The 26206-nt window shown below is 63.2% G+C and overlaps 1 protein-coding gene across 1 annotated transcript in view; it reads left to right on the forward strand.

Moving 5' to 3' along the window:
- The window catches only part of FOXO6 (forkhead box O6), a 35444-nt gene extending 9511 nt beyond the window's left edge, over nt 1–25933 (forward strand). Inside the window, exon 2 of the mRNA XM_032710041.1 lies at nt 23498–25933. Within this exon, the coding sequence (XP_032565932.1) occupies nt 23498–24910 (1413 nt within the window). The 3' untranslated portion in view covers nt 24911–25933. The remainder of the gene's footprint in view (nt 1–23497) is intronic.
- Nucleotides 25934–26206: the final 273 nt, after the last annotated feature.

Genomic DNA, 26206 nt, shown 5'->3' on the forward strand with positions numbered 1-26206 from the left:
GTACTGGTGTCTGTTCCCGCTGGGGGGAGTGGGCACCGTGTCACGGCACGATGAGGTTTGGAGCATCCCCGGAGCCTGCCCGGGCCCTCGGATGTGTTTGGTGGCACGGGGTCAGAAACACCCACCGTGATCTGTAAGGATGGGAGAGACGGGCAGACCAGGACTGGGACTGTGCTTAGTACCACACTTAGGACCACGCTTTGACCACCTTTAGCAGGGGGTCCATTGGCTCCTTCCTGCTGTGGTTGTGGGGCACCGGGAGCCATCCCATCCTGCGGCACAGCCGGTTGGAGCTCTGACGGCTGCTGGGGGTGGGTTTCAGCAGGATGAAGGTGGGCAAATCCTCGGCTCTGCCCGGCCACACCCCCAGGTTCAGGTAGCCGAGACAGCGGCCATCCCCTCCTGCCTGCATCCTGCCCGCCTCCTGCCTGCATCCTGCCCGGCCAGCAGCCGCTCTCACCTCCTGTCCCAGGTGGAACGTGTGTGTGGGATGCAGGGAAGGAATTCACAAGCTCGTGGAGCGACAGGCTCATAAATTTCAGCTTTTTTTTTCGAGACTGTCAAACCTATGCCTGTCCCAGGGATGTAAGACAGCATTTTATTGCTGCCTGCTTGATGGTTGTTCCCTTCTCCTCCGTGGCTGTGATTTATCTCTGCACTTTGCGCTGATTGGATTAGAAGTTTAAATGCTAAGGGTGCATAACAATATATTTTTCTTATTAATATTAAAAAATCATTATTGGATTTTTTATAGTTCTGTTTTGAATTGAATCCCCTTGCTTGATTTATTCTCTCTCCCAGAGTAGAATTTAATGCTAATAGGAACAATCATTGCTTTGTTTTGAATCTTTGACTGTTTGGGAAACTTTCCCTGCAATGGGAAATTACAGCATTATTAAGAGTCCATTAAAAGAGGGTTTGCCCATTCCTGGCTATTACCTGCGAGCTGGAGGGAAAACAAAAAACCAAGGCAAGGAGTCTCTTTCCCAGGGTTTGTGCTCGTTCCCTTCCCGAGTGTGACTCAGTTATGGTGCTGGTTGTCACAATCAGCTCTGTTCTGTCGCGGGGATTAACGCAGGGTCCCGTTGGGTCGGTGCTGGGTGCTGAAGGTGTGTGTGGCAGTGGAGTTCACAGGTGAAAGACAGGAGCTGGTGGGGGACTGGGAGTGGCTCCTCTTCCCCCTGGATTTCATAATTTTCAGGCACATATGGGAAGCAGGAGAGCAGCCTGAAAAAATCTGATGTCTTCGGCAGTGTGTCCCTGGGGCTGTGGGTGTCAGACGGAGGGAGGGCGCTGATTTCCTCCCTGTGACACCCTTCGTCCTGCTGTGGATTTTAAGCCCTCTGCCCCCACGAGGGGACCAGCCAATGCCCACCCAGCCCCAGGACCCACTATGTCCTTGTGGTTGTGCCCGCTGTGCCTTGTGTTCCGGCAGCTGCTGGATGGAACACAAGGCACAATGCTGGGCAGAGCCCCGTGGGCAGCCCTGAGGAGCAGGGCCAGGCAGGTGGGATGGGGCAGGGGCCGGGGACACGATGCCAGGCAGCTGGAGACGTGCCTGGGCTGCAGCAGGGAGCTGTGCCAGGCTTGGCAGGGCTGGCAGGGCAGCACAGCCTGCCTGGGCACGGCAGGGCAGGCCTGGGCACCATGGCCCCGGAGCGCTGGGGGAGCCAAGGGTGGGGTGTGGGGTGTGGGGGGCACGGGTGGGAGCGGCAGGAATGTAGGCCCCGGGCACACAGGAACCTCCCTGCAGTGCTGTGCTGTGCCAGACCACTACCCTGCACCCCAAAACCCGCTCCTGGCACCCTGTGCTCTGCTCCCCAAAGCCTGCACCCCAAATCCTGCACCTCAAAACCTGCACTCGGCACCTCATGCCTTGCACCCCACACTCTGCTTCCCAAACTCGGCACTCTGCACCCCAGGACTTGCATCCTGCACCCCTCATTGTGCTCCCCAAAGCCTGCACCCCAAATCCTGAACCCTGCAGCCTGTGCCTTGCACCCCTCACTCTGCTCCCCAAACCCTGCACTGTGCACCCCAGAACCTGCACTCTCCACCCTTTACCCTGCCTCGTACTCCCCAAACTGTGCTCCCTGCACCTGACGCTCACACTCTGCACCCCAAAACTTGCACACTGTTCTCTGCATCCTGCATCCCAAAACCTGCACCCCAAAGTCTGCAGCCTGCACCCCACCTGCCCAGACCCCCACCATCCTGCACCCACTCCCCCAGTGCAGCCCGTACCCTGAACCTGCACTCTGGGAAACCCACCTGTGCTTGCCAGAGACCCCGAGCTGTGCCCACCGCCCTCTGCCCTGAGTATCATGTCCTGGGTGAGCTCTGCCCCTTGGAGTCGAGATGGGGCACTGCCGCCTGCCCAGAGGTGGGATTCCCAGTTGGCCCAGTGCACTCTGAGCACTGGGATACTTGCTCTTGCTAGGACTCTGTGCCAATGCCCACGAGCCCCAGTGTGCTCAGCTCTGCCTCCTGACCCCTCTGTGCTCTGTGGGTTATGGGGTGTCACTGGGGGGAACCCCTGCCCCCCATGGCCCCATGGCACACCAGCACCAGCAGTTGGGATGTCACACCAGGTGGGTCTGGGGGTACAGTGCCGTTCCTTCCTGGGTGGGGATCCCCAGCTTCCCAGCAACATGTCCTCAGGTGTCCTCCCACGTGCCAGGACCTCCTGGCTGAGGTTTCCCGCTGCTCATTCCAGGCCAGGCAATGCTGGGATCCCGGCAGGATCCGCTCACCCCCTGTGCAGATTTTTTGGCTGAGCCTCTCTTGTTTTCCCTCCGTCCTGGAGCCTGAACTAGCCACGCAATGGGAGGCTCCTGCCAGTCTCCGTGTCAGTGGTGAGGCCAGAGGGCTTTGAGGGGGGGACCTGGTAGTGGGGAACACGAGGTTACCCCAGGGATGCACGGTAGGGTTGGGGCAGGTACCTCTGTGCCCATCCCTGAGGGGCAGGGACACCTCTCCATGCCCATGTGGGGCTCAGAGGGGCAACCCCACAGCTGGGGATTGGGGAGTGAGGTGGGGAGATGTTGAGTCCAGTGCTGTGGGAAAGCTGGGGTGCAGTGCTGGGAGATTTGGGGTGTGGACTGTGCAGTGTGGGGTGCAGGGCTGGGAGATTTGGGGTGTGGACTGTGCAGTGTGGGGTGCAGGGCTGGGAGATCTGGGGTGTGGACTGTGCAGTGTGGGGTGCAGGGCTGGGAAGTGGGGGGTCCTGCAGCTGCCACAAAGCAGCAAAGGGAGACACAGGGCTTGCAGGGGCCCCAAAGCTCCCAGTTTAGCCAGCAAGGTACCCAGCTGCAAGGGTCTGAGGCAGGGACCCCAGCCAAGATGCACGGGTGGCTCCTCAGCCAGGGACAAGATGCCTGGGGTCCCCTCCTGCCTCACTGAGGCACCCCCATGGTGGCACAGCCCCAGGGAGGCAGGACCAGTGATGGTCCTTGGGACCCCCTCCCTGCCCCCAGCCCTCCCCACAGCCCCAGTCCTGCTCCTGCCTGCAGAGAGGGAGCAGAACCGGGGGCTCCTGCAATTATCCTCGTGCCCTGAATAATTCATGGCAGCAGACTCCAGCAGAACCTCTCCCTGCCCTGCTCCCAGCAGCCACCCCCCAGCACCGCCTGGCTTTGGAGGGGCCAGGAAAGGGGGGTCCGGGCCGGCTGGAACAGTGGGGTGGGACAGAGGGGGGTCTGTCCCTTGTGATCTGCTGCCAGGATTGGGGGCGACGTAGGCAGGGGATGGGAGAGTGGGTACCCCCGGGACCATTGCTGCCTTCCCACTGCCTCCCCCCTGTGCCTCAGTTTCCCCCTTGTCACGGTGCTGGGGATGCTGGAGGAAGCTGGATCGACACGTAGGTGGTTTTGCTGCCTGGCTCAGGACCTTTTAGGGGAGGGTCTCTGCACAAACTCACAGCCCCCCATCCCCTCCAGCCATTTCTGCAGAGCTGGATTTACTGCAGGAGGAGCCAAGCCCCCATCCAACTGGGATGTGGCTGCGGGACCGGGAGCAGCGAGGGGTTAAACGCACTAAAGCCGGTGTGAAACTTTTGGCGGAGGAGCCGCAGGCAGAAAGTGCATTTGTAGCCGCAAGTGGCTGCCTTGAAGACGATCCAGATTTGTCTGGGAGCCGTCTGCTGCTAAAACCCTTTGATCCACTTACTTCTCCCCGGGGAGCTCCCTGCAGCTCTGGTGCTAATGCCCCCGTGGCGACAGGGGCTGAGCTGCCAGACGGATGCAGGGGAGACCCCCCTCCCGCTGCCAGGGAAGGGAGCAGCCGCAGAGAAACGAGGGGCGGCAAAAACAGAGGGGATACAGGAGCGGTGCCACCGGGCTTCATCTGTGGGGTGCAGGGGGTGGGAGTGCCTTTGGCTGCAGGGGGGGGGGGGTGGAAGGAGCATTGCCAGGTGATTGCCAAGATCAGGGCAGGGAGGGATGATGGTGTCATGGGGAGGGTCTGCACTGTCGGTGGGGGGTTCCCTGCCCTGTGGCCGACTGCCCCAGTGCTCAGTGGGGGGATGTATCCTCGGCAGCCAGACCCACTGGTGATTTTGGGGTGGTGAGGGCTCAGATAATGTCCCTCCTGCCTCCCTGCCAAGCCCCAGAGCAGGATGCAGCCTGCTGTGATGTGGAGGCAGTGGTGCCACATATGGTTATGGGCATGCTCCTGGGGACACGGTTCCTATTCATCCTCACCCTGTCCAGCCCCAGAGCCCAGGTTTTGGGGCAGGAGGACTGGCCTCGTGCCTGGCTGTGCTCAGGCAGTTGGGGGTTGTCCCTTTGTCTGTTTATAACCATTCCAGTGTGTGGATCACTGGGATCCCTATGCCAACCTGTTGTGCCCAGCCAGGGGCTGTGGGGATGGCTCTTGGGTCCAGGGAAAGTTTGGGGTGTAGGGAGCTGGTTTCAAGTCAGTTGGGCAATATTTGCTGGTGGGGAGGTTTTTTCACAAAGGAAAAGCAAATTTGGGTCAAGCAACTCAGATAATGAAATGGCTGAAAGGGGAAGGCAGGAGATGGGCAGGCAGGAGGCAACTCCAGTGGAATAAATGGGATATTGGCTGTTTGGGATTATAGGGATTCCTTTGCTTTTACCATTAAAAAAGTTTAAAGACAGGGAAGCTGAAATCAGTTGCTGTACTGGACCTCAAATCACAGAATCACAGCCTGATTTGGGTTGGAAGGGACCTTAAGGCTCATGTCATTCCACCTGGGCAGGGACATCTTCCACTAGCCCAGATTGCTCCAAGCCCCCTCCAACCTGGCTTTGGACACAGGGCTGGGGCAGCCACAGCTTCTCTGGGCAACCTGTGCCAGGGCCTCCCCACCCTCACAGGGAAGGATTTCTTCCTAACATCCAATCTAAACCTGCCCTCTGCCACCTAAATGAAAAATTCCCATTTTGCAGTGGGTGTCAGGAGTGAAGGATGTGTTCAGGTTCTCCTGCGTGGGCAGCTCCATGTCCTGCCCTGCCCAGATCCCATCGTGGATGGGTGTCACCCCGGTGGGGATGAGGGTCCCTGGGGGTCCTGGGAGGGCAGCAGTGCTGTGCAGCTGGGACAGCATCAGCCATGGGGCTGGCACGGGGCTGAGCCTGGCAAGGGGGGCATCCACGGGGGCTGTGCCTGCACAGAACTCCCATAGGCGAGTTGTGGATGGACCTGTCAACCAGAGGCTGCCAGTCTGTGCCCAGAACAGGATGGGGCTGTGGGCAGGAGAAGGGGGTCAGTGACCTCCTCCCTCCTGGGGGATGGCACAGGGAGCTGGTGCTCAGGAGGGTACATAGTGTTTTGGGATGGCGTTGCCTCTACTGCTGCCAGCAGCCCGTGCCGCTGCCAGCAGCCCTGACCGCCCTGGCGGGGAGGGGAAAAGCCCTCGGGGCGCTGGTGGAGCCGCGGGAGAGGCCAGAGGACGGTCAACCCGGGAACAGCCGGGGCTGGGGACGGTCACGGCGGGGTCCGGAGTGCTCTCGGAGGGCCGCAGGGGTGGGATGGAGGTGTGAAGGGAGGCGAGCGGGGAGCGAACAAAAGCCGCATTGAGTGACAGAGCGCGGCCGCCAGCGGAGCAGGAGCTCGGCCAGGAAAAACAGGGCCTGGAGCGGGGAGCACATCGTGTCCCTGGCTGGGGCCGCCGGGGCTCGGTACATTCTGTAGCGGAGGGAGCTGGCGCGGGGACGGGCTGGCTCGGCTGCCGCGGCACAGCTGACCCGGGGACACGCACGGGGGGCTCCCCCGGCGCTGCCCCGACCCCAGCGCTCGGGGGTCATCGGGGTAACGAGCCCCCCGGACCCCGCTCCCACCCCCGGGGGGGTCGGGGGCGCCCCGGCTCTGGGTCAGCGCTGGGGGAGGCGGTGGGCGCTGGGGGGCCGGGATGCAGGCGGCGAGCGGGCGCCGTGCCCAGGAATTTGGGGATGGTTTGCAGGCTGCGCTGCCCGGGCAGCAGCGGCTAATTCAATTAGGGCTCCGTGTCACGAAGCCGGGAGGCCGGCGGCGTGTGGGGGCGGGCGGGGGCCCCACGGGGAGGGGGGTGGTGACCGTCGGAAGGGCTGCCAGAACCCCTGGGGAATCAGCGGGGTGGGGGTGTCCTGACCCCCCCACCTCTGCGAGGAGACCCCCGGGCAGGGGGGCTGTGCCCAGGCTGGCACCGCAGGCAGGTGCCCCCAGCCCGGGCTCCCCGTGGAGCTGCGGGAGGTGTCACCCCCGGGCACTCGGACCCCTCAGGATGGCCTTCAGGAGGCAGGAGTCGGGAGCAGCTGCTCTCCTGTGAAGTGTGACTTCCTACCTCTTCCACTCCTCCTCCCTGTGCCTTGTCATCCTCTGTCCCCCTCCCCTGCTGCAATCCGCATTCCCTCACTCCCCAGGAACACCCTAAAGGGAATGTCCAGGGGGGCTGTGGATGAGTTCAAACCCCCGGGTCGAGGCTCAGGGCATTGTCTCCTGCAGTCCAGAGCTGGTTTGTTCTGGTGCTCTGGGCACTGGTTCCTTCTGTCCCTTTTTGGATGTTTTATGACACCCTCCCCCTCCAGGTGCCTTTTTTTGGTAGTTTTATTTCCAAGTGTCTGATTCCTCCAGCTGCCAGACAAGTCCCTGCTGCCAGCCTGGACCCGGGGAGGGTCCTTGGGCCATGGGATGGCTGATCCCACAGCCCAAGGAATCAACACCAGTTTGTGGGGGGCAGGTTACTGGGGCTATTGCTCCAGAGACACCCACCAGCAGTAAAAACCAGTCCTGAGGATGCTGCAGGGCCTGGCTTGGAGCATCTTGATGTCTCCTCTCTGAGGGCAGCGGCCCCATGTCAGGGGGGCTGTGCGGAGGGGGGTGGATCCAGCCCCTCCTCGAGCTCACTGGGACCGGCAGCTCTGGCTGATGTAATTCCTGCCATTACAGGTAAAACTGCTCCGCCTCGTGTGGCAAACTCTCCCGAGAGAGGCAGGAGGGGTTGTTGTGTTGCTGTTGCTTTGCAGCAGCCCACAGGGATCCCGCTGCCTCCCCAGGGTGGCTGCCTCACCCTCCTCCCCCTCCTCCTCGGGCTGCCTGCGCCGGCTGAGTCCTTCCCAGAGCTGTGCCTGGGGATGCAGAGGCTGCACCACGTGTTCCTCCCCGGCCCTGTTGTGGCTCCCCTGGCTCTTTGTTACCCCTGGTCCTGCTGGTTTTCTGCCTGGGCTGGCAGCATCCCTGCATCCCACTGCCTGCCTGTTGGAAGGATCGCTGCCTTCCACCACCTGCCTGCTGCCTGCAGCCACTGTGTGTGCAGGTGCAGCCCAGGGACCACTGCAGTGGCTTGGCTGTGGCTTTCCTGCCTCCCTGTGTGACCAAATAGCACTTGGAGAGGGGAACACCCCGACTGGGGCAATGGGGCATCCCCGCGGGGAAAGTTTGGGGCATTGGGGAAAATCTTGGGGTGCTCCTGGTGCTTCGGAGTCCTTGGAGGGAAGAGCAGAGACTGTGATTGAGCCAAAGGTGACACCCCCCCTCTCTGGGGTGGGCTCACTGCCAGCCCCCTCACCATGGGCTGATGGTGGGGGGCTGCGGGCAGGGGAACTGCCTGGGCATTGTTCTGGGCAGACCCAGTGTGGGGGAGCAGGGAGCAGAGTGCTCAGCCAGAGCCAGGGCACAGCAGCTCATCTCTCCCTGCTCCACCAGCCCAGCAGAGCAGCCCTGGAGGGGTGACAGTGTCCCCAAGGGGCAAGTCCCCTCCTTCTCACCTCACCGGTGCCCCAGGGGGATGGCAACGTGAGGACCAACCTCACTGCCCCCAGGGCATGTGCCACAGGGCAGGACCCCCCTTTGGGTGGCAGGCAGATGAAGAAGAAGCCGGGGTGCATTGCCAGCCCCCACCCCAGCACCCACCTTACCTGCAGGATGTCGCCTGCTGTTTCCCTGGCAACGGCGATGGCATCCCGCACACCTCGGGCAGAGTTTCCCTGCATCCCCTGCGATGTCATCCCTGTTTCCCGGGTAACCCAGCATCCGGGAGCTCTGGCAGGCTGGTAGTGGGGGTCCCCAGCCCACCCCCTGCCTTCTGCTGTGCCCAGCCACGTGCCACCCGACAGGACCCAGGGAAGGGCTGTGTTGGTGTGGGGGCTCGTGGTGGCCTTGGGTGGTGGGGACAGGCTGACAGGTCCCAGGGATGCTCTTTCCAAGGCATGGGATGGGAAGGTGAGGCACATGGCCCAGCAGGTTTGGCGGATCAGGCAGCCCATGCGCTGCTCACTGCAGGGGCCTCTGGGTCTGCCTGGTGTGGGAGCAATGGGCAGCTCAGGGGTGGGAGGAGAAGCAGGGCTTGGGGACACGGTGCCCACCCTGTGTCCTACCTGGTCCCTGCACAAAGGGCTGGGGACTGTGTCTGGGCTTGTGGGCAGACAGTTCCCAAGGGAAGAATAGCCAAGGGATGTTGGGAAGTGTCCAGGACACTTGTCCTGGTCACCTTTGAACGACTGGTCTGGGCAGGAGTTGTTAACCTCCAGGAGGTCCCTGGTGAGGTGTGCTGAGCATCCCAGTCCATGCTGGTGCTGGGCTGTTTGGCTCGAGGTGATGTCCTTCATGCCATGAACCCATCCAGGGGTGAAACACTGGGCAGAAAGTGTCCCCCACGCTCTGTGAACAGCTTTGCTGCTCGTCCCCAACAGCTTTGCTCCATCCCATCCCAGGCAGCAAATCCCCCCAGCTCCCAGTGCTCGTCTCCAAGAGACCAGATAAACCCTAAGCCCCGTGGCACGAAGGTGAAGTGCTGGATCCCAGGGCAGGGGAGGTCGGGACCCCCAGCTCGTTGGCTGGGAGCCTCCCAGGATGGTGGCAGTTCCAGGTGCTTTCTCCACCAGTGGATTCAGAGCCTGGAAATTCCCCTGCTGAGGCGGCTCAGCCCTGCCCAGGGAAGGGATTTGGATGAAACCGGAGCCTGCGTGGGCAGTGGCCGGGATTTCCCCTGGATCCCGTGCTCTGCCCTCTGTGCTGGGCAGCCAGGGGCTCCTCTGGGGTGTTTTTGGGAGCCACAGCCTTGCTGGCAGCCAGCCCCTCTCCTGCACAGACCCCCATGGGAGTATCCCCTCTGTCAGGGGCTCCCTCGCTGTGCCCTGCACTGCCCACCCCGAGGGGATCCAGCTGCCCCTTCCTGCCGGGGCAGGGGGGTGTCCCGGGGGGGCTCCTCTTTTCCAACCCACCAGTAGGGCTGTGCCCACGGGGCGCAGCCTCGTGTGTGTGAGCAAGTATGTCAGTGTGGGGTGACCCCAGGAGTCTGTGGGGTGACGTGAGGGGTCTGTGGACTGCCCTGTGCCTTGCTCAGCTGTGGGAGTCACGGGCAGAGTAGTGCAGGACACCCAGTGACCCCAAAAGGGCTCAACGGGTGCCTGGGTGCTGCTGGGTGCTGGCAGTGCCTGGGAAATCCCTGCCTGGAGAGTTCTATCTCTGGCACAGCACGTGTGGGGGCACAGGAGGGGCTTCAAGCCCACCCTTGGGCAGGTGCTGAACGCGGGTCTCCCCTCCTTCCCTCCTCCCTGTGCCACGGGTAAGCCCAGGCTGGTGGGACCCCCCGGAGCTGTGGGGGCAGGGGGGCACCATGAGCAGGGGAAGAGCAAAAACTCTTGCTCTGGGGGTCAGTGAGTCCCAGCACAGCCGGCGGGGGGGGGCAGCGGGGGGGGTCAGGAGATGGGGGGCATGGTGGGGTCTGGGAATAGGGGCACTTAAGGGGCTGCTGGGGATGGGGGGCACAGGAGAGGGAGGCTGGTAGTGGGGGTATTTATGGGGTGCTGGGGGTGGGGGGCACAGGAGAGGAGAGCTGGGGACAAGGGGCTGCAGGATGGGATGCAAGGGGTGGTGTGGGCCGTGGTTGAAGGGGGGTGTGTGGGATGGGCACAGGCTGTGCCCCTGAGTGTGTGACTGGGGCTGTGTGTGACACCCCACTGCAGGTTGGGGATATCCTGGGCAGGATCCTGGCACAGGGCCTGGGGCTGTTGTTTCAACCCCTCTGAGAAAAGGGAGGTTTTTCCATCTCCCCTCCCAGAGCAGATTTGCCTTTGGCTCCTGCCCAGCATCCAGTGGGGACCAGGAGCCCCCAGGAGATGCCACCCCAGGGCACTGTGATGGTGCTCCTTGGGGCACAACAGGGATGGACCCCCATCCGTCTTCACCCTCAGGACCCTCTCCTGGGGATGTCACCCTTGCTGTTAGTCCCTCACCCCACACGCTGTGCCAGTGACCCCTAAGAGCATCCTCCTTGGGGACAGGGCACCTCAAGAGTGCCATCACCCCCTCCGTGGGTGAGAGGGGTGGATGTCTGGGGCGGCTGGGCTGGCCCAGGGGGTCCAGGCTGGGGCTGTGGGACACAGCAGGTGCCCACAGCAGGGTTGGCTCCTGCAGCACCTCCTCCCTTTGCTACCGCCTCCTCTGTACCTCAGTTCCCTGTGTCTGCAGCAGTCCTGGGCTGGGGGGACACTCACATCCCTCCTTCCCAGGGAGCTCCAACAGGGCTGGAGCTCCAGAGACACCTCCAGGGGCCTGTGCTGCCCTTGCTCCACTTGCTGGCTGTGGCTGTGTGCTCGGGGGGCTCTGGGGGGGGGTGTGACAGGGGCTGCTCCCAGCCAGGGTCTCCCCTGTCCCCCCCTGTGTCTCACTGTCTGTCCCAGCAGGGTCTGGGGGGAGGAGGGAGCAGCCCTGGGCACACACTGAGACTTCAGTTGCCTGAGTGACACAAAAGGCTCGTTGGGCTCAGCCCTGCTGGGACAGCCCCGGGGTCCGTGGGGGTGTGGGGCAGCCCCCCGTCTGTGGGACTGGCAGGCAGTGGGACCCTGGGGGCAGGGCTGCCTTCCAGGGGCTGCTTTGGGGGGGCCTGATGTCCCTCAGGTCCCCGTGGCAGAGGGTACCACACTCGGGGGCATCTCAGCTGTGATGGCATCTCCAGGCTGACATTCTCCTGTGGGGCCGTGGCACACGGGACACACCCTCGGCAGGGACATCACTGTGAGGCCACTGCCTGCAGTCTCTCTGGCCGTGGTGACATCTGGGATAGCTCCTGCCACTGCCTCCCTGTCCCCATCCTTGGCCAGCTCCAGGGGGGCTGAGTTTGCCACGTGGGTGACCACGGGGGACTGTGCCCCTGCAGGGGCTGGTCCTGCCTGTCCCAGGTGGGCTGTGCCCAGGACAGGGGCTCGGTGCCCTCTGTCCCCTGTGTGCAAGGGGGGACAAATGAAGGTGCAAGTGTAAAAAAAGGGAGTTGTGTGGGGTTTTGGTAGAATCATGGAATGGTTTGTGTTGGAAGGGATCTTAAACACATCCAGCCCCACCCCCTGCCATGGGCAGGGACACCTTCCAATAGCCCAGGTTGCTCCAAGTCCTGTCCAACCTGGCCAGGGATGATCTGAAGGGTTTCAGTGTGTGCTGGCAGGATGGGCTCTGGGGCTGGCTGGGGATGGGTGGTGTAGGGCTGAGAGGGGTGAGGCTGAGCCAGGAGGGGCTGGAGCCAGCCCATGGTGAGTGTTGCAGTGGGCTGGCCTGTGGGCAGTGCCCTGCAAGGGACATCAGTGTGGGGACATGGGGACAGCCCAGAGCCTGCCAGGACAGGCAGGGGTGCCATGGGCTCAACTGGGTGGACCTGACCCCACCATTGGCTGGAAACTGCTCCTTATTTTCAGAGATGTTTTTAAAATAGTGCTTCTTGCCACGGTTCTGCACAGCAGATCCCCACAGTGAGGATTTTCTCTCTCCCTCAGAGGCATCACTGAACCATCCCCTGCCCCACCCTTGTGGCCTGAAACCTGCAAACTGGCACAAACATTTGTTTTCTTGAGCAACTGTGATTTTTTGTTGTTGTTGTTGGAATAAAATTGTTCCATGAAAAATCTCTCAACCAAGAACATTTGGTGGTGGGGATGTCCCTGCTGTCCTGGCCATCCCTCTGGTCCCCATCCCCCTCAGGGCTGAGAGCCCTGAGTTCTCCCAAGCTTTTGCCATCTGTGCTTGCTGGTGTTGGGGTGAAACCTCTTGAAGGAAGAAATTCTTCCCTGTGAGGGTGGGGAGGCCCTGGCCCGGGTTGCCCAGAGAAGCTGTGGCTGCCCCAGCCCTGGAAGTGTCCAAGGCCAGGCTGGACAGGGCTTAGAGCAACCTGGGCTGGTGGGAGGTGTCCCTGCAGGGGGTGGAGCTGGATGATCTTCAAAGTTCCTTCCAACCCAGACCAGTCTGTGATTCTGTGATTCTATTTGAGAAGAAAAAGGCACCTTTGCATGCCCAGCCAAACCAGTTTGCAGAGCCTGTCCCTGCTCCAGCAGCCAGCACAGCCCCGGGGCAGTCCTGGTGGGACACAGCGTGTTGGGCAGGGTTTGGCTTTGCTCCCTGGCTCCTTGAAAGCTCTGTGGCTGGAGCTGGAGGACACAGCACAGAGGGGCTCCCAGCACCCCTGTGGGCTGCTCCCCAGGGTCACACAGGGATGTGGGGCAGGCGGGGAAGACCCGGAGCAGAGCAAGCCGTGGGGGAACACGTGTGGCCCAGTCCTGGCTCCCTGCCCGGCTCTCCACGCTGTGCTGGGAACAGTCCAGCTCTGATGCAGCCCTCAGGCTGGAAATCAGGACAGCCTGGATGGAACAGGCAGGGGGAGGATGGGGCTGGACCCACACCTCGCAGGGTCTGCGGTTCCTGCTGCTGCTGCTCAGGGAGCTGCTGCTCAGGGTGCTGCTGCGTGTGGTCGGTGCTCTGGGACAGGACAGCAGAAGGGTGACACGTGGCTGGAACCCACGTCCCTCCCAGGTGGCCAAGTGACCCAGAGATGGTGTTTCATGGCACCCCACAGGACGGTCACCCCCAAGGGTGTCTGAGCATTGCTGTGTGATGCAGGATGGTGCAGGCTGAGTCCTGCTGCTTCCCTCATCTTCCCGCAGGCAACAAGGAGCTGGGCGGTCCTCTCCTGGGAACAGCCAGCTCCTCTGCCTGGGGGGTTTGAACCCCCCATGGGGGCTCAGCATCCTGCTTGGGGCACCTCCTGGTGGGTGCTGGGTCTCCCTGGGGTCTCTTGGCATGATTTGATGTGCCCTTGCCAGGGATCCAGAGCAGCTCTGGATTCACTCAGCGTGGGCACAGACAGGGCTGCCTGGTGGCACTGGGGCACTTGATGTTCCCAGACAGCCCCAGCCTCAGTGCCAGCAGTGGGGGGGGCAGCCAGCAGGGAGATAAGGTGGCACCCAAGAAAAAGGGAGTGTGGCTGCTTTAATGATTTGGCTGCAGTGAGAACTTGGTGTGAAGGAAATTGAGCCCAGGGGAAAAAATCCTGTAATTTCATGCAAAAATTACATGGCAGCTCCAGGTGATTTACTGCAGTTATTTTGGTGGGCAGCTCTGGGGTGTCATTAGAGCATTACTGGATAAGTGGCTGCTGGTGGAGAGGGTCTCACATGTTGGAGAGGGGTCCAGGCAGGCTGGGGGTGGATTTTGTCCCCAAAGGACAAGGATGGGGGGGTTGATGTCTCTCACCTGGATGAAGGCACCTTGCAGAGCCTCCCCAGCTGTGCTGGAACCCTGTGGCTTGGCAGCACCCCTGGAGAGGCTCCAGGTCCCATCCAGCACTGGAGTGGCTCTGGGGGAATGGCACCCCATATGAGGGTCTCTTGGAGAAGGGAGTGCTCAGCTCAGCCTGGCTGGGGAGCAGAGCTGGGGTTTGTTAGCACAGGGCTTGGTGCCAGGGAGGTTCCAGCTGTGGGTATCGGGGTGCTGCACACTGGGGTGCTGGGGCTCGCTGGAGCTCTTGCTGCAAAGGGTGGGGGGCAGAGTCTGACCCATTTCTCCCTCCTTGCACAGCACCCCCTGCCCCACAGCCCCCTGTCAGCATCCCTGTGGGGCTGGGTGTGAGCTGGGTGAGCAGTGGGGGCTGGTACCAGTCCCCAGAGCTGGGCGAGCAGGCGGCTGTGCCAGGGCCAGCTCGCACAGAGGTGGGTGACACAGCCACAGCTCACCTGGGCCACCCCCCCGCTTTGGCATTGTTCCAGGGATGCAGGACACGTGTGGGGCTGGGGGAAACAGGAGCTGGGCAAAGGTCCTGGCTGTCCCTGCCTCCTGCCAGCCCCTGCACTGGCACCTGAGCCTGCAGAAAGGGACTCCACAGCCAGGGTGGGTGTGGATTCAGCCCGTCACCGTGGCATCAGGGCACTGCAGCCCTGCCTGGCCCTGCCTGGGCCATGTCTCCGGGAGATACCCAGTGCCAGCTGAGCCTGCAGAGGGGTTCTGTGTGCCCACAGCTGCCTGGTGCACCCCTGGGGCTCCTGCCCGCCTGCAGGGAGCGGGGAAAGGCCAGGCTCTCCCAGAACACCCCCTACTCCCGCGGGGTTGCCCAGCTCCCCAGCCCTGCCCACGCTCTGCCCATGTCCCTGGAGGGCAGTGTGTGCCTGCTCGTTATCCACAGCCCTGCTCTGATCTAATGAGCCCTTCAGGGAGCACGTGGGGTAGGACAGGGAGTGCTGGGGGATTCATGGAGATGTGGCTCTGCTCATGGGATGGAGAGGGATTACTGCCTTCCCCATTGCCCCTGGGCTCCTCCTCTGCCCCTGCTACCCCTTCAGGGACAGACAGGCCTAGCTGGGAGGGCAGCATGGTCCCCTTGGGGTGATGGGGCAGGACAGGGCTTGGGACAGACACTGTGGGGTGGTGGGACCTCTCCCCTCCAGCTGCACTGGAACAAGCTCTTCTGGCCCCTCCTGTCATGAGCCAGCTTGGGCAGGGACATGACTGGAGGAGGGAGTGTCATGCAGAGCTCCAGCAGTCAGGAGAAGCCCAAGGGGTGTTTTAGTGCAGGCTATGGGAGCTGGATCGACCATGCAGGTGTTCCCCAGCACTGGAATCACCCAATACTGGTCCTGACGCTGTTCCCATCCATCCATCCATCCATCCATGCGTTCATCCATGGGCTTTGGGGACCCAGAACTCAAGGAGCATTTGGACAATACTCTCAGGCATGTGGTGGGATTTTTGGGGGTATCCTGTGCAGGACCAAGAGTTTGACCTGATGATCCTTGGGGTCCCTTCCAGCTCAGGACAAGCCACCTCACTGGAACCCAGTGTGAACCCCCCTGACCAGAGTGGGACGTAGAGAAGATACTGGTGCTATGCCTGTCCCCTCTGGACTGCAGGGAAAAGCCATTCCATGAGGATGGGCACTGCGGATGCTCTCAGCAAGGTGCCCAGGGAGGGGCACAATGCAGCACCCCCCAGGGGCAGAGAGGGTGCTCTGGTTTTGAAGGGGACGTGCAGTGGCGGCAGCTGGCTAAAATAAAGCAGCTGCCATGGCAACAGCAACAGTCCCAGGGCTGGGATGGGGATGTTGGACCATGCCTGCCACCTCTGCTGGCACCCTGGTTCCAGCCTGGGCATGAGGAGTGTCCTGGTGTGCCTGATCTCCCTCTGCCAGCTCCCTCCTGGCCGGGAGGGGTGCAGGGGGTCTCGCACCTCTGTGCAGCCCTAAGGGCCGAGCCCAGCACTTGGCACCCCCTGGGCTCTGTACTGAGACAGTGTGTGGGGACACTGCAGTGTTGGCACCCTGGGCAAGGGCTGTGGAGCGAGTGTTGGGCAGGGGGGCTGCTGGGGGCTGTGGGGAGTGGTGGGCGGCTTGACTGGCATCAGTCATGTCTCCAGTGGGTTTGGGAACTGCTTGCAGAGCTCGTGGTCAGGAGGAGGAGGGAGGGACCGAGGCAATTGTGGAACAACCTCTGCTGCCAAGAGTGCAGGGGCAGTGAGGGGCAGTGCCGTGCCAGGGTGTGTGTGGGAGCTACACTGGGGGGCTGCACCAGGCTCGGACCCACTGTGAGCCACCCACTGTGGTAGAGCTGGGCCAGGACCAGCGCTGGGCCAGGCAGGGGATGGGCGTCACCCAGGGGCCCACCCAGTTCTGTAGCACATTTTTTGGCCCTGAAACTTGCCCGAAGCCCAGGCAGCCCCAGCCAGGCTCTGTCTGGGTTTGGGGGGTGGGATGGGGCTGGAGAGTCCTGGCAGAGCATCAGGGTCTTAGTGATGGTTCCCGCCTGGACCTTCTCCTCCAGGAGAGGTTGGTCTTGGACACACCATCACCCAGCCCCAGGGAATGGCGGACGTGGGCAGGGGGTGGCACAGCCTGGCCCCAGAGAGCAGGGTCCCAGCTGCATTCCTTCTCCTCCAGAGTGTGGGACTTAACTGGAGCCATCCTATTGCCCCACATCTGTGGGGCAGGGCAAGGCCGGACTCCTGCCCGGTCCCGGAGGGGGGCTGGCACGAGGGGTGGCACAGAGAGGGGCCGGGGGGGGGGGGTGTTCAGGGCGGGGGCTGTAGCACGGAGACCCCGCAAGCGCAGCTGCCCCGGCACGGCCCCGGGGGTGATTAGCGGTTCCTAATGAGCTGCGGCCGGGCTGGGAGCGGGGGGCTGGGGGCGGGGATGCTCCGCCGGCCCCGCCGCCTCGGGCTCCTCGCGTGTCAGCCACCTGCGACGGGGCCGGGGCGGGCACGGCCCCTCACGCCTCTAATGGGCATTTGGTTCAATTAGCAGCACGTCAGCCCCGCTCGGCTCAGCCGACGCGCTGACCCGAATCCGCTGCCTCCGCTCGCAGCCGCCGGCGAGACCCCCGCGGCGGGGAGGCGGGTGCCTCCCCCTGCCCCTGCCCCTGCCGTGCCCTTTCGGGGGGCACCGGGCAGCCCGTGCACCCCCCGCCCAGCTCCAGCCCCGGGGAAGGACGTGCTGGGGAGGGGGGACAGCCCCAGCTCCCGAGTGGGAGATGGCAAACGGGACCTGGGCATCAGCTGGGGGTGCAGTGAGTGGGCAGTGGGATGCTGAGACAGAGCAAGGGGCTGGGAGGGCTTACGGGTCATTGAGGGGGGCTGGGGGGGCTTACGGGGCACTGAGGGGGGCTGGGGGGGCTTACGGGGCACTGAGGGGGGCTGGGGGGGATTATGGGGCACTGAGGGGGGCTGGGGGGGACTTATGGGGCATTGAGCTGATGGAGCAGTGCAAGGGTTTTGCTGTGGGATACTGTAGGGCACCACAGAAGTACGGCTGTGAGGCACAGTGTGGGAAGCTGTGGGGTGGTGCAGAGGGCTGGTTTGGGGGTCATGTGTGGGGTGGTGCCAAGGGCTGGCTGCGTGACCACAGGGCACTGTGAAGGGCTGCCCGGGGTGGGAGAGGGCAGCACGGGGGCTGCTGTGGGGCAGTGATGCCCCGACGAGCAGTGGGCAGGGCAGGGCTCAGGCTGCAGCCATGGAGCAGAGCTTTTCCCACACGCACGGCAGCAGCTCCAAACTGCCTCGCCGAGCCCTGTGCCGGGGGCTGCTCCTTCCAGACATGGCACTGTGTGCCGTGGGGCAGTAGGGAGAGGGGCAGACCACGGGGGCTGCTCACAGCAGAGAGGCGGGCGGGGATTCCCAGTGTGCTGAGTCCTGTCCCTGGGGAGCCTGGCGTGAGGCTGGAGGAGCCCTGTCACACGGTGGGCTGGATTTACAACCGCCTGCCTCCCCTGGCTCCGGCTGCTCCGGGTGCTTCCTGTCACGGGGTTCACCCACCCGTGTGTGGAAGGCTGGTGTGGGTCAGGTTGGGGTGGGGTGGGCTGCTGTGAGGCTGGTATGGGGCTGATGTGAGGCTCGTGTGGGGCTGGTGTGGGGTTGGCTGATGCACCTGCAGCCACTGGAGGCGTCGGGGGTCTCGCCCACTCCCTACCCTTGGCATAGCACAGGGATCCGGCTGCTGTCATCACGGGGCCCCCGTGAGCATCTGGGGTGCCTGGCATCCCCCGGTGTGTGGGCTGCACTGCCACGTGTGCCAGCTGCCATCTGCTCGCCAGGCGGGTGTGGGCCCTGCACGGGAGGCGGCGGTGCCAGGGCTGGGGGGCTGTGCTCAGCCGCCGGCTGCTCCGGGCAGGATGGTGATACCAACGCAGGGAGCAGGGTTGGCTGTGCTCAGGGGAGGGTGCCAGGAGGCCACGGGGATGGCCACCGTGCTCTTAGCTGCTGGTGCCCGCGGGCAGAGCCGTTTCTTGGGTGAATAGGATGTCTTCGGGGGTGTCACCGTGGAATGTCCCGTGCCACCACCTGCCCTGTACAGCGTCCCCAGGGATGGAGCCCTGTCGAGGCTGTCGGCAGCCTCTGCCCTCCGGAGTACTTCCTCCAACAGTGGCAATTTTTGTGTGCAAGAAGTGAATAAGCATCAATTAACCCCTGGAGCCGTCCTTGTGCTGCCAGAGAGCAGCCGGCAGAGCTCTTGTTAGTCTTGTTGTCCCTGTCCCCGCTTCCTCCTGTCAACAGTGTAAGAATCGCCACCAGGTAACGAAGGGGCTCATTAGCTGGATGGACCGGCAGCCTGGGCTGACAGACAGCCCCCAACACACCCTGGCCGTGGGGGTCTCTGAGAGCAGGGCTGCGAGGTGTGGGATGTGTGGCGAGCAGCTGGGCTTGGTTTGTGGGTTTGCTTGGAAAACCCTTGGTGCTGTAGGGACAGTGGGGACTGGTGGCAGCCCAGGGACAGCAGTAGGGACAGCAGAGGGGTGCAGGGGATGTGACAGGGATGGAGTGGGTGCACGGGGCCCCTCGTTTGCTCTCCCCAGCTCTGGCTCTCCGCCTGTTCTCACTCAAATCGCACTTGTTTCCCCTCACCGTGCTCTCCTCGGGGCACGCAGAGGGATGTTCAGCCCCCCTCCTTGTACCCCAACGCTCGTGGGCACCCCAAGGCCGGAGGTGTAACCTGGGCATGCTGCTGGGGTGGGGATAGGCAGGTGCTTGGGACCCTGCAGAGGCCCCTCTGGGTCTGGCAGCGATGCCCATCTCGGGGGTCGGTGCCTGGCTCGCTGGTCGAGGCTCGTCTCGGGGGTCGTTGCTCACTTCGGAGGTCCTGTCTGGACAGAGGACATGGGGAATGGCTCTCACCACAGCAGCATCATCATCTTCATCGTCGCTACCAGATGCCCATTGACAGTCAAGTCGCTCTCTCAAACAATGGGTCTGGCTAATCCTTTTACAATGGGACTAATTGCTAATCAGACCGATTTCACACTGCCTGTTCCCCTGACAATGAGGCTCGCCGGAGGAGGGCTCCTGGGGGGTGGGGGCTCTGTGGGTGCCCACAGTCCCCCCTCAGGCCCCGCAGCAGGACCAGCCCTCGGCAGACGGGCACCGGCATGGCACCAGGGTCTTCCAGCTTGGCAAAGCCTCTGGCAGCTGGTGGCTGGGGCTGGCACGGGCTCAGCCTCGTCCCTCCCTGGTGCCAGCCTGGGCTGAGCAGGGCTCCGCTCCACCTGCAGCCCCTGGTGCCACCTCCGGCCCTCGCCTGCACTACCCAGACCATCCCGTGCCCTCGGCAGAAGGCCGGGGAAGCGGTGGAACCCGAAGGAGTGGGTGTCACCCCCGGACGCTCTGGGTGTGCGCTGGGGGCTGATGCTCCTTGCCCGGTGCCATTTGGGTACCTGGGGCTGTGGATCCCAGAGAGGGGCTGAGCCTTCCGAGCGGGGCGAGCAGGCAGGGGCGACACGGGGGCACAGGGGACGGGGAGGGGGCACAGCGGACGGGGAGGGGGCACAGCGAGGGTGCAGGGCATGGCCAGGAGTGCAGGTTGCTGAGAAGTGGTGCAGGGCAGAGAGGGGCAGAGCAGTGTCAGAGGCATCGCGGGGACCCTGGGGCTGGCACCAGCCTTTCCTGCACCCCACGTGCTCTGCCTGACTCCAACCCCTGCCAAGGCAGCTGCTGTTGGGGGCTTTTGCCAGCCCTCATGTCCCCCGCGCGTCCCCTGCCTGCTCCTTGCCAGCTGAGGCTGGGGCTGCGGGAGCCGGGGGCTGCCGGGTGGTGAGGGGGGGCAGGTCCCTGCCTGCCTGCTTTAATCAGCTCCCGACCCGCCCCGGTGCAGCCCCGGCCCCGCTCCGTGCGCCCCGAGCCGCGGCCAGCCGAGCATGTCGGGGTGCTAATGAGGAGAGAGCCGGGCCCGCTGCACCTTGCACTTAATTGCTGCTGTCTGCTGGCTCTTAATGAAGCTCGGCTGCAGGAGAAGCAGCAGCCTCTCCTTCCCTCCTCTCCCTTGGCAGTCTGACCCTGTCAGCCCTGTAGCCCTGTTAACCTGCCCAGTGTCTGGAACTGGTGTGAGAGCCTTGCACTGGAGCTGCGGGGTGGGGGGAGGATGATGAATGTCATCCCCATGCAGCTGTGGCATCCCCAAACCCTGCAAACCCCAGCCCCTCTCCCCGTGCTCTGCATAGCAGCTCTATGCCAGCTGCACAGGGTTGCAGCAGCTCCTGCCTGCTTGGCTGAGCAGACTTGGGGAGTGCTGGTAGGGGGGGACTGCAGCGATCCTGGGAGTCCTCCCTTCCATGAGGGGCCCAGCAGCTTCACCCCAGCAAGCCCAGCCCGGGCATCCTCAGCCCCCAGTGCCTGTGGGTGCAGGGCAGTGCCTGGGGCTGAGCTGGCTGGTGGCCTTGGCCCTGCCAAGGCAGTGACAGCCACGTGCTCTGCTTCTGTCCCTGCCGCTTGCACGGCAGCCTGGTCGTGTGGAGGAAAGCTCGGGTCAGCCTGTGGCTCAGGGAATGGTGCTGGAGGGGTCAGGGGCACTCTCCCTGCCAGGCAGGCTGGCCAGGGATTGGCTCGCTCTGCTTGAAGGTGACGAGCATCGTTTGGGCAGCTCAGTGTCCCGACTGCCCCCCAGGCCCCTCCCCAGCCGTGCAGGAAGGGGTTAACAGCTGGCCCATACCTGCAGTTGCATTTTAAAGATGTGAAATTAAAGCCCGTAATTTATTCTCCCCACACACGAAGGAGCAATTAGTTCTAAACACGGCTTAATCAGTCAGCGCGAGATTGATTTCTGTAGACTTGGATTTGGTGGCTGCTGGCGAGGAGCCAGCCTGGGAGCAATCTCCAAATAAATGAAGTGCAGAGAAGTAAGCCATTACATAATATGATAGATGAGGCTGGAGCTCACTCTCCTCTTCATTAGTATTCCACTGTACACCACAACAGCACCAAACTTTCTCCCCGGCACCGGCACCGTGGAGTCCTTCCCCTCCCTGTCCCTCTGTCCCTCCTTCAGCTGGGCAGGATCAGGGAGCTGCCTCCCCCCTCCAGCAGCCCCTGCCCAGCCCCGAGCCACGGGCAGTGCTGGGGGAAGGGACTCTACACTGATGCTCTTCCCTGATGCTCTACACTGATGCTCTACACTGAGGCTCTGCATCTTACCTTTCTCCTCTGGCCCCTGGGAAACTGAGGTACAGGGAGCTGGGGTGGCATCCCAGGAGCTGCACATCAGCAGGGACAGGCAGGAGTCAGGATCCCAGAACAGTTTGGGTTGGAAGGGAACTCAAAGCTCATCCAGTCCCACCCTCTGCCATGGGCAGGGACACCTTCCACAGCCCAGGTTGCTCCAAGCCCCGTCCAACATGGCCTTGGACACTTCCAGGGATCCAAGGGCAGCCACAGCTTCTCTGGGCAACTTGTGCCATCCTCACTGCCAAGAATTCCTTCCCAATATCCCATCTATCCCTGCCCCCTGGCAGTAGGAAGCCATTCTCTGTGTCCTGTCCCTCTATCCCTTGTCCCAAGTCCCTCTCCAGCTCTCCTGGAGCCCCTTTAGGCCCTGCAAGGGGCTCTCAGGTCTCTCTGGAGCCTTCTCTTCTCCAGGTGAACTCCCCCCAGCTCTCCCAGCCTGGCTTCAGGGCAGAGGGGCTCCAGCCCTGGAGCACCTCTGTGACCTCGTCTGCTTTAACAGATCTGTGACCTTCCTGTGCTGAGGGCCCCAGGGCTGGATGCAGCACTGCAGGTGGGGTCTCTCAAGGGCTGAGAGAGAGAATCCCTTCCCTCGACCTGCTGGCAACTCGTCCTCGATGCAGCCCAAGATGGTCTCTGAGTGCACACAGCCAGCTCATGTCCAGCCTCTCACCCACCAGAACTTTCTCTGCAGAGCTGCTCTCAATGGGCTCCTCTCCCAGCCTGTATCACATCCTCACCTCCTCTCTTCCCCAGGCCAGGGCTTTGAAAGCATCGCCCCATGGTCACCCCAGCCTGTCACCCCCCAGGGCAGGGACAGCTCGGGGTGCTTGTGTTGGGTCGTGACCCCCACTCCTGCCTCCTGCAAGGCCATCCCTGCTCCAGCCAGGGAGCTGCTCAGAGCTGTGGCCGCAGCCCGAGCCAAGGGAACCAAATGCTGCTCTCAGCAGGGAACCCCCTGAGATGCTGGATGTGGAGGAGGGAGCCAGAAGTGTCCAGGGAGGAAGCAGCCCCCAGCCAGTCCTGCTCTGGGCAGCGAGGGTTCTGCTGGGTTTGCAGGGTGTGTGTCCCTGCCACCAGAGCCAGGCTGCAGACACCCAGAGAGACAGACTGTCAGTGACACGCATTTTGGGGACAAGATCTCACTGGTGCCAACAGGTAGCTTTGGGCTGTGGTGGTGCTGATGTGCCCTGCACAGGGTGTGCTGAGGGAGGAGGGGAGCACATCCTGAATAGTACCGGGCAGGGGAAGGGGCTTGGAGTCCACTCCAAAGGGGATCCCTCTGCCTGTGGAGCTGGTGGAGAGTGGGCTGGGATCCTGGGATCCTGCAGAGGTGCAGGCTGTGCTGGGAGCATCCCATAGGATCTGCTAGGGCTGGGAGAAGACCTGGACCTGTGCATGGTCCTGATTCTGCCTCTGCATTTGTCGCCTCCTCACCTTGTCCCTCCCTAGGCTCCTGCCAGGGAAGAAAGGTCCCCTGAGACCCGGCCCTGCCTGCTGCAGGTCCCTGGGATACAGGGACACCCCTGTCCCTGCCATGACAGTAACTGCACTAACACAGAGCTGGTCGATGCAGCGAAGGGCCGTGACCACGAGGTCCTGGAAATGGGATGCCTGGCACTGGGATGCCCAGCAGGGCTGTGGGAGGGACCCACCAGCTGAGCCTTCCCGGTCCCGACCCCTCTGGCTCAGACATCCACGGTGTCCCAGGGGATGGAGCCCAGGTCCCCCATGATGCCCCGTGTGCCCCCCAGCCCTCTGGGTATCCCCTCCCTTCTGGGGTGCTGGAGCTGCTGCTGACGTCCCCCTGTCCTTGCTGTCCCCGCAGAACTCCATCCGGCACAACCTGTCCCTGCACACCCGCTTCATCCGCGTGCAGAACGAGGGCACCGGCAAGAGCTCCTGGTGGATGCTGAACCCCGAGGGCGGCAAGACGGGCAAGACGCCGCGGCGGCGGGCGGTGTCCATGGACAACAACAGCAAGTTCCTGCGCATCAAGGGCAAGGCCAGCAAGAAGAAGCAGCTGCAGGTGACACAGGAGCGCGGGGAGGACAGCCCCTCCTCCCAGCAGCCCAAGTGGTCGGAGAGCCCCGCGTCCCACGCCAGCGACGAGTACGACGCCTGGGCGGACTTCCGGACGCGTGCCAGCTCCACGGCCAGCACGCTGAGTGGGCGCCTCTCGCCCATCATGGCCAACCACGAGCCCGACGAGCTGGAGGAGGACGACGGCACCCCCTCCTCCCCGCTGATGTACCCCAGCCCCTCCAGCACCATGTCTCCTTCCCTCAGCGCCCGCTGCTCCGTGGAGCTGCCTCGGCTGACCGACCTGACCGGCACCATCAGCCTGAACGAGAGCCTCGGGGAGAGCATGCTGGAGGACCTGCAGGACGGCTACGCCATGAGCCCGAGCCAGCAGCTCCCGCCAGCCGCCCTGCGGCAGCGCAGCTCCAGCTTCACCTTCAACTCCAAGTGCTCCAACATGGGGGCTGCCGGCAACACCTACTGCGGGACCATCTACAGCCAGCCGGCCATGGGCCTCATGCGCCGCCTGCCCATGCAGACCATCCAGGAGAACAAGCAGGCCACCTTCTCTCCCGTCAGCTCCTACAGGAACGCCTCGCTGCAGGACCTGCTCTCCTCCATCTCCTACGCGCACAAGGAGAGCATGGTCCCGGGGGACCTGCCCCTGCCGCAGGCCAGCCCCATGGTGCCGGCCCGTGGCCACAGACACAACCCGCTGCTGTGCGGGGGCGGGGAGCAGGGCCTGTCCTCCTACCCGTCCCACCCGGGCTCTCTCATGAAGAGCGGCGCGTTGTACCACCCGTCACCAGCCGGCCACCACCCCGCGGTCAACACCAGTGCCTTAGCCAATCCTGTCAGCCTTATGAGCCTGCCCAGCGACTCGTGCAGCATGGCGGCCGTGCCGCACCACGGGCACCTGCATCCCTACGCCAATAACCAAGGGGCACACATGAGCCTGCTGGATTCGCTGCAGGGCCCCTACCCGGGGGCCGTCCACCCCCCCGTGTTGGGCCAAGACAGGTTCCCAGCAGACCTGGACCTGGACATGTTCAACGGGAGCCTGGAGTGCGACGTGGAGTCGATCATCCTGAATGACTTTATGGACAGCGACGAGATGGACTTCAACTTCGACTCGGCCCTCCCGCCGCAGAACGGGCTCAACGTGCCTGCGCTGCCCGGGGGGCCACAGCCCACGAACCAGAGCTGGGTGCCTGGGTGATGCCCGCCCCGGGGGGGGGCTGACCACCGGGAAGCCACGAGGGGAACATTGAGACTAACTTTTTTTTTCCTTTCTCTTCTGCCTTTGTTTGTTAAGATGGGCGAGAGCCGTCGGTCTGAGCTCGAGGTCGAACACGGAACACAAACCGGAGGGTCAAATACTGAGATGGAGGGGGAGGGCCCCCAGCCCCACGTGTGCCCCGTCTGCTGGGTCCTCCCATGGGCATCTTCAAGAGGACACAGGGCAGCTGAGTGGGAGAGGCAGCTGGAGCCAGACGGATCCAGGGGGGTAGCAGGAAGGGAAGGCCTTTCCAGATGGTCCCAGTGCCCCACTGTGATGGTGCCAGTTTGATTTGCCCTTGGGCTGGGTGACGGAGCGGTGACAGCTGGTGGTGTGATCGTTTCCCATGGGAAGGGACTGTTCCCTGAACCACCTTGGGAAATGAGTCCTCTGGGTAGAAGTGTCAGGAGTGGGGACCCTGCCCCAGTGGGGGCGGGGGGCTCGTCACCCCTCAGCCCTGGTGGAGGTCAGAGCTCTGCCAAGCCCACACATCCAGGACACCTCCACAGGGAGTGTCCTTGTGTGGCCCCAGGCAGGTTCTCTTACCGAGCAGTGAGAGGGGTGGTGATGGAGGGGAGGGGGTGCAGGCAGCAGCCCTGGGAACAGCATCTGGGCAGCCCCCTCGCCTGCTGGGGGCTGGGGGTGCCCCAGGAATGCTGCAGTCCCTGCCTGGGGCAGAGGTGAGCAGGGCCCGGGGGGGTCCTGCTGGGAGTGATGTGCTGCTGGAATGGGTCCCCTGTGCTGGAGGCTCAGGGGCAGCTCGCAGGGTTGGGGAGGGGGGCGTATTTATTTGATTTCATGCACTCTTTTGCCATTGAGTTTTTGCATTGGAAGGAAGAAAGGGTCGAGCTTAGGGACAGGAGAGAGAGGCCGTGGGCAGTGCTGGTGGCTGTGTCCCGTCACAGGGCTCATCTTGGCTTGGCCATGGCTTTGGGTGCTGAATGATGGGGTAAAAGCTGTGATGGGGGTCACCCTCAAGAAGGGGAGGGTTGTGGTGGCCAGGCTTCCAGGTGCAGGGTGGGGTCCTTCCTGCCCCAAACCTGGGTGACCCACATTGCTCAGGGAGGTGCCATAGGGCTCACAGCCAGGGCTGTGGGGCTCCAGTGGTTCACTGCCCATCCCCAAGGTGCCAGGAGAGCTGGTCCAGGAGGCTGTCAGCAAGAGGGGTGCACTCGCCCTCCAGGGGCCAGGGCTCCATGGGGATGGGGACCACAATTCACACGTGGTCCTGCTGCG

This window comes from Chiroxiphia lanceolata, chromosome 24, assembly GCF_009829145.1.
Source record: "Chiroxiphia lanceolata isolate bChiLan1 chromosome 24, bChiLan1.pri, whole genome shotgun sequence".
NCBI classification, from domain to species: Eukaryota; Metazoa; Chordata; class Aves; order Passeriformes; family Pipridae; genus Chiroxiphia; species Chiroxiphia lanceolata.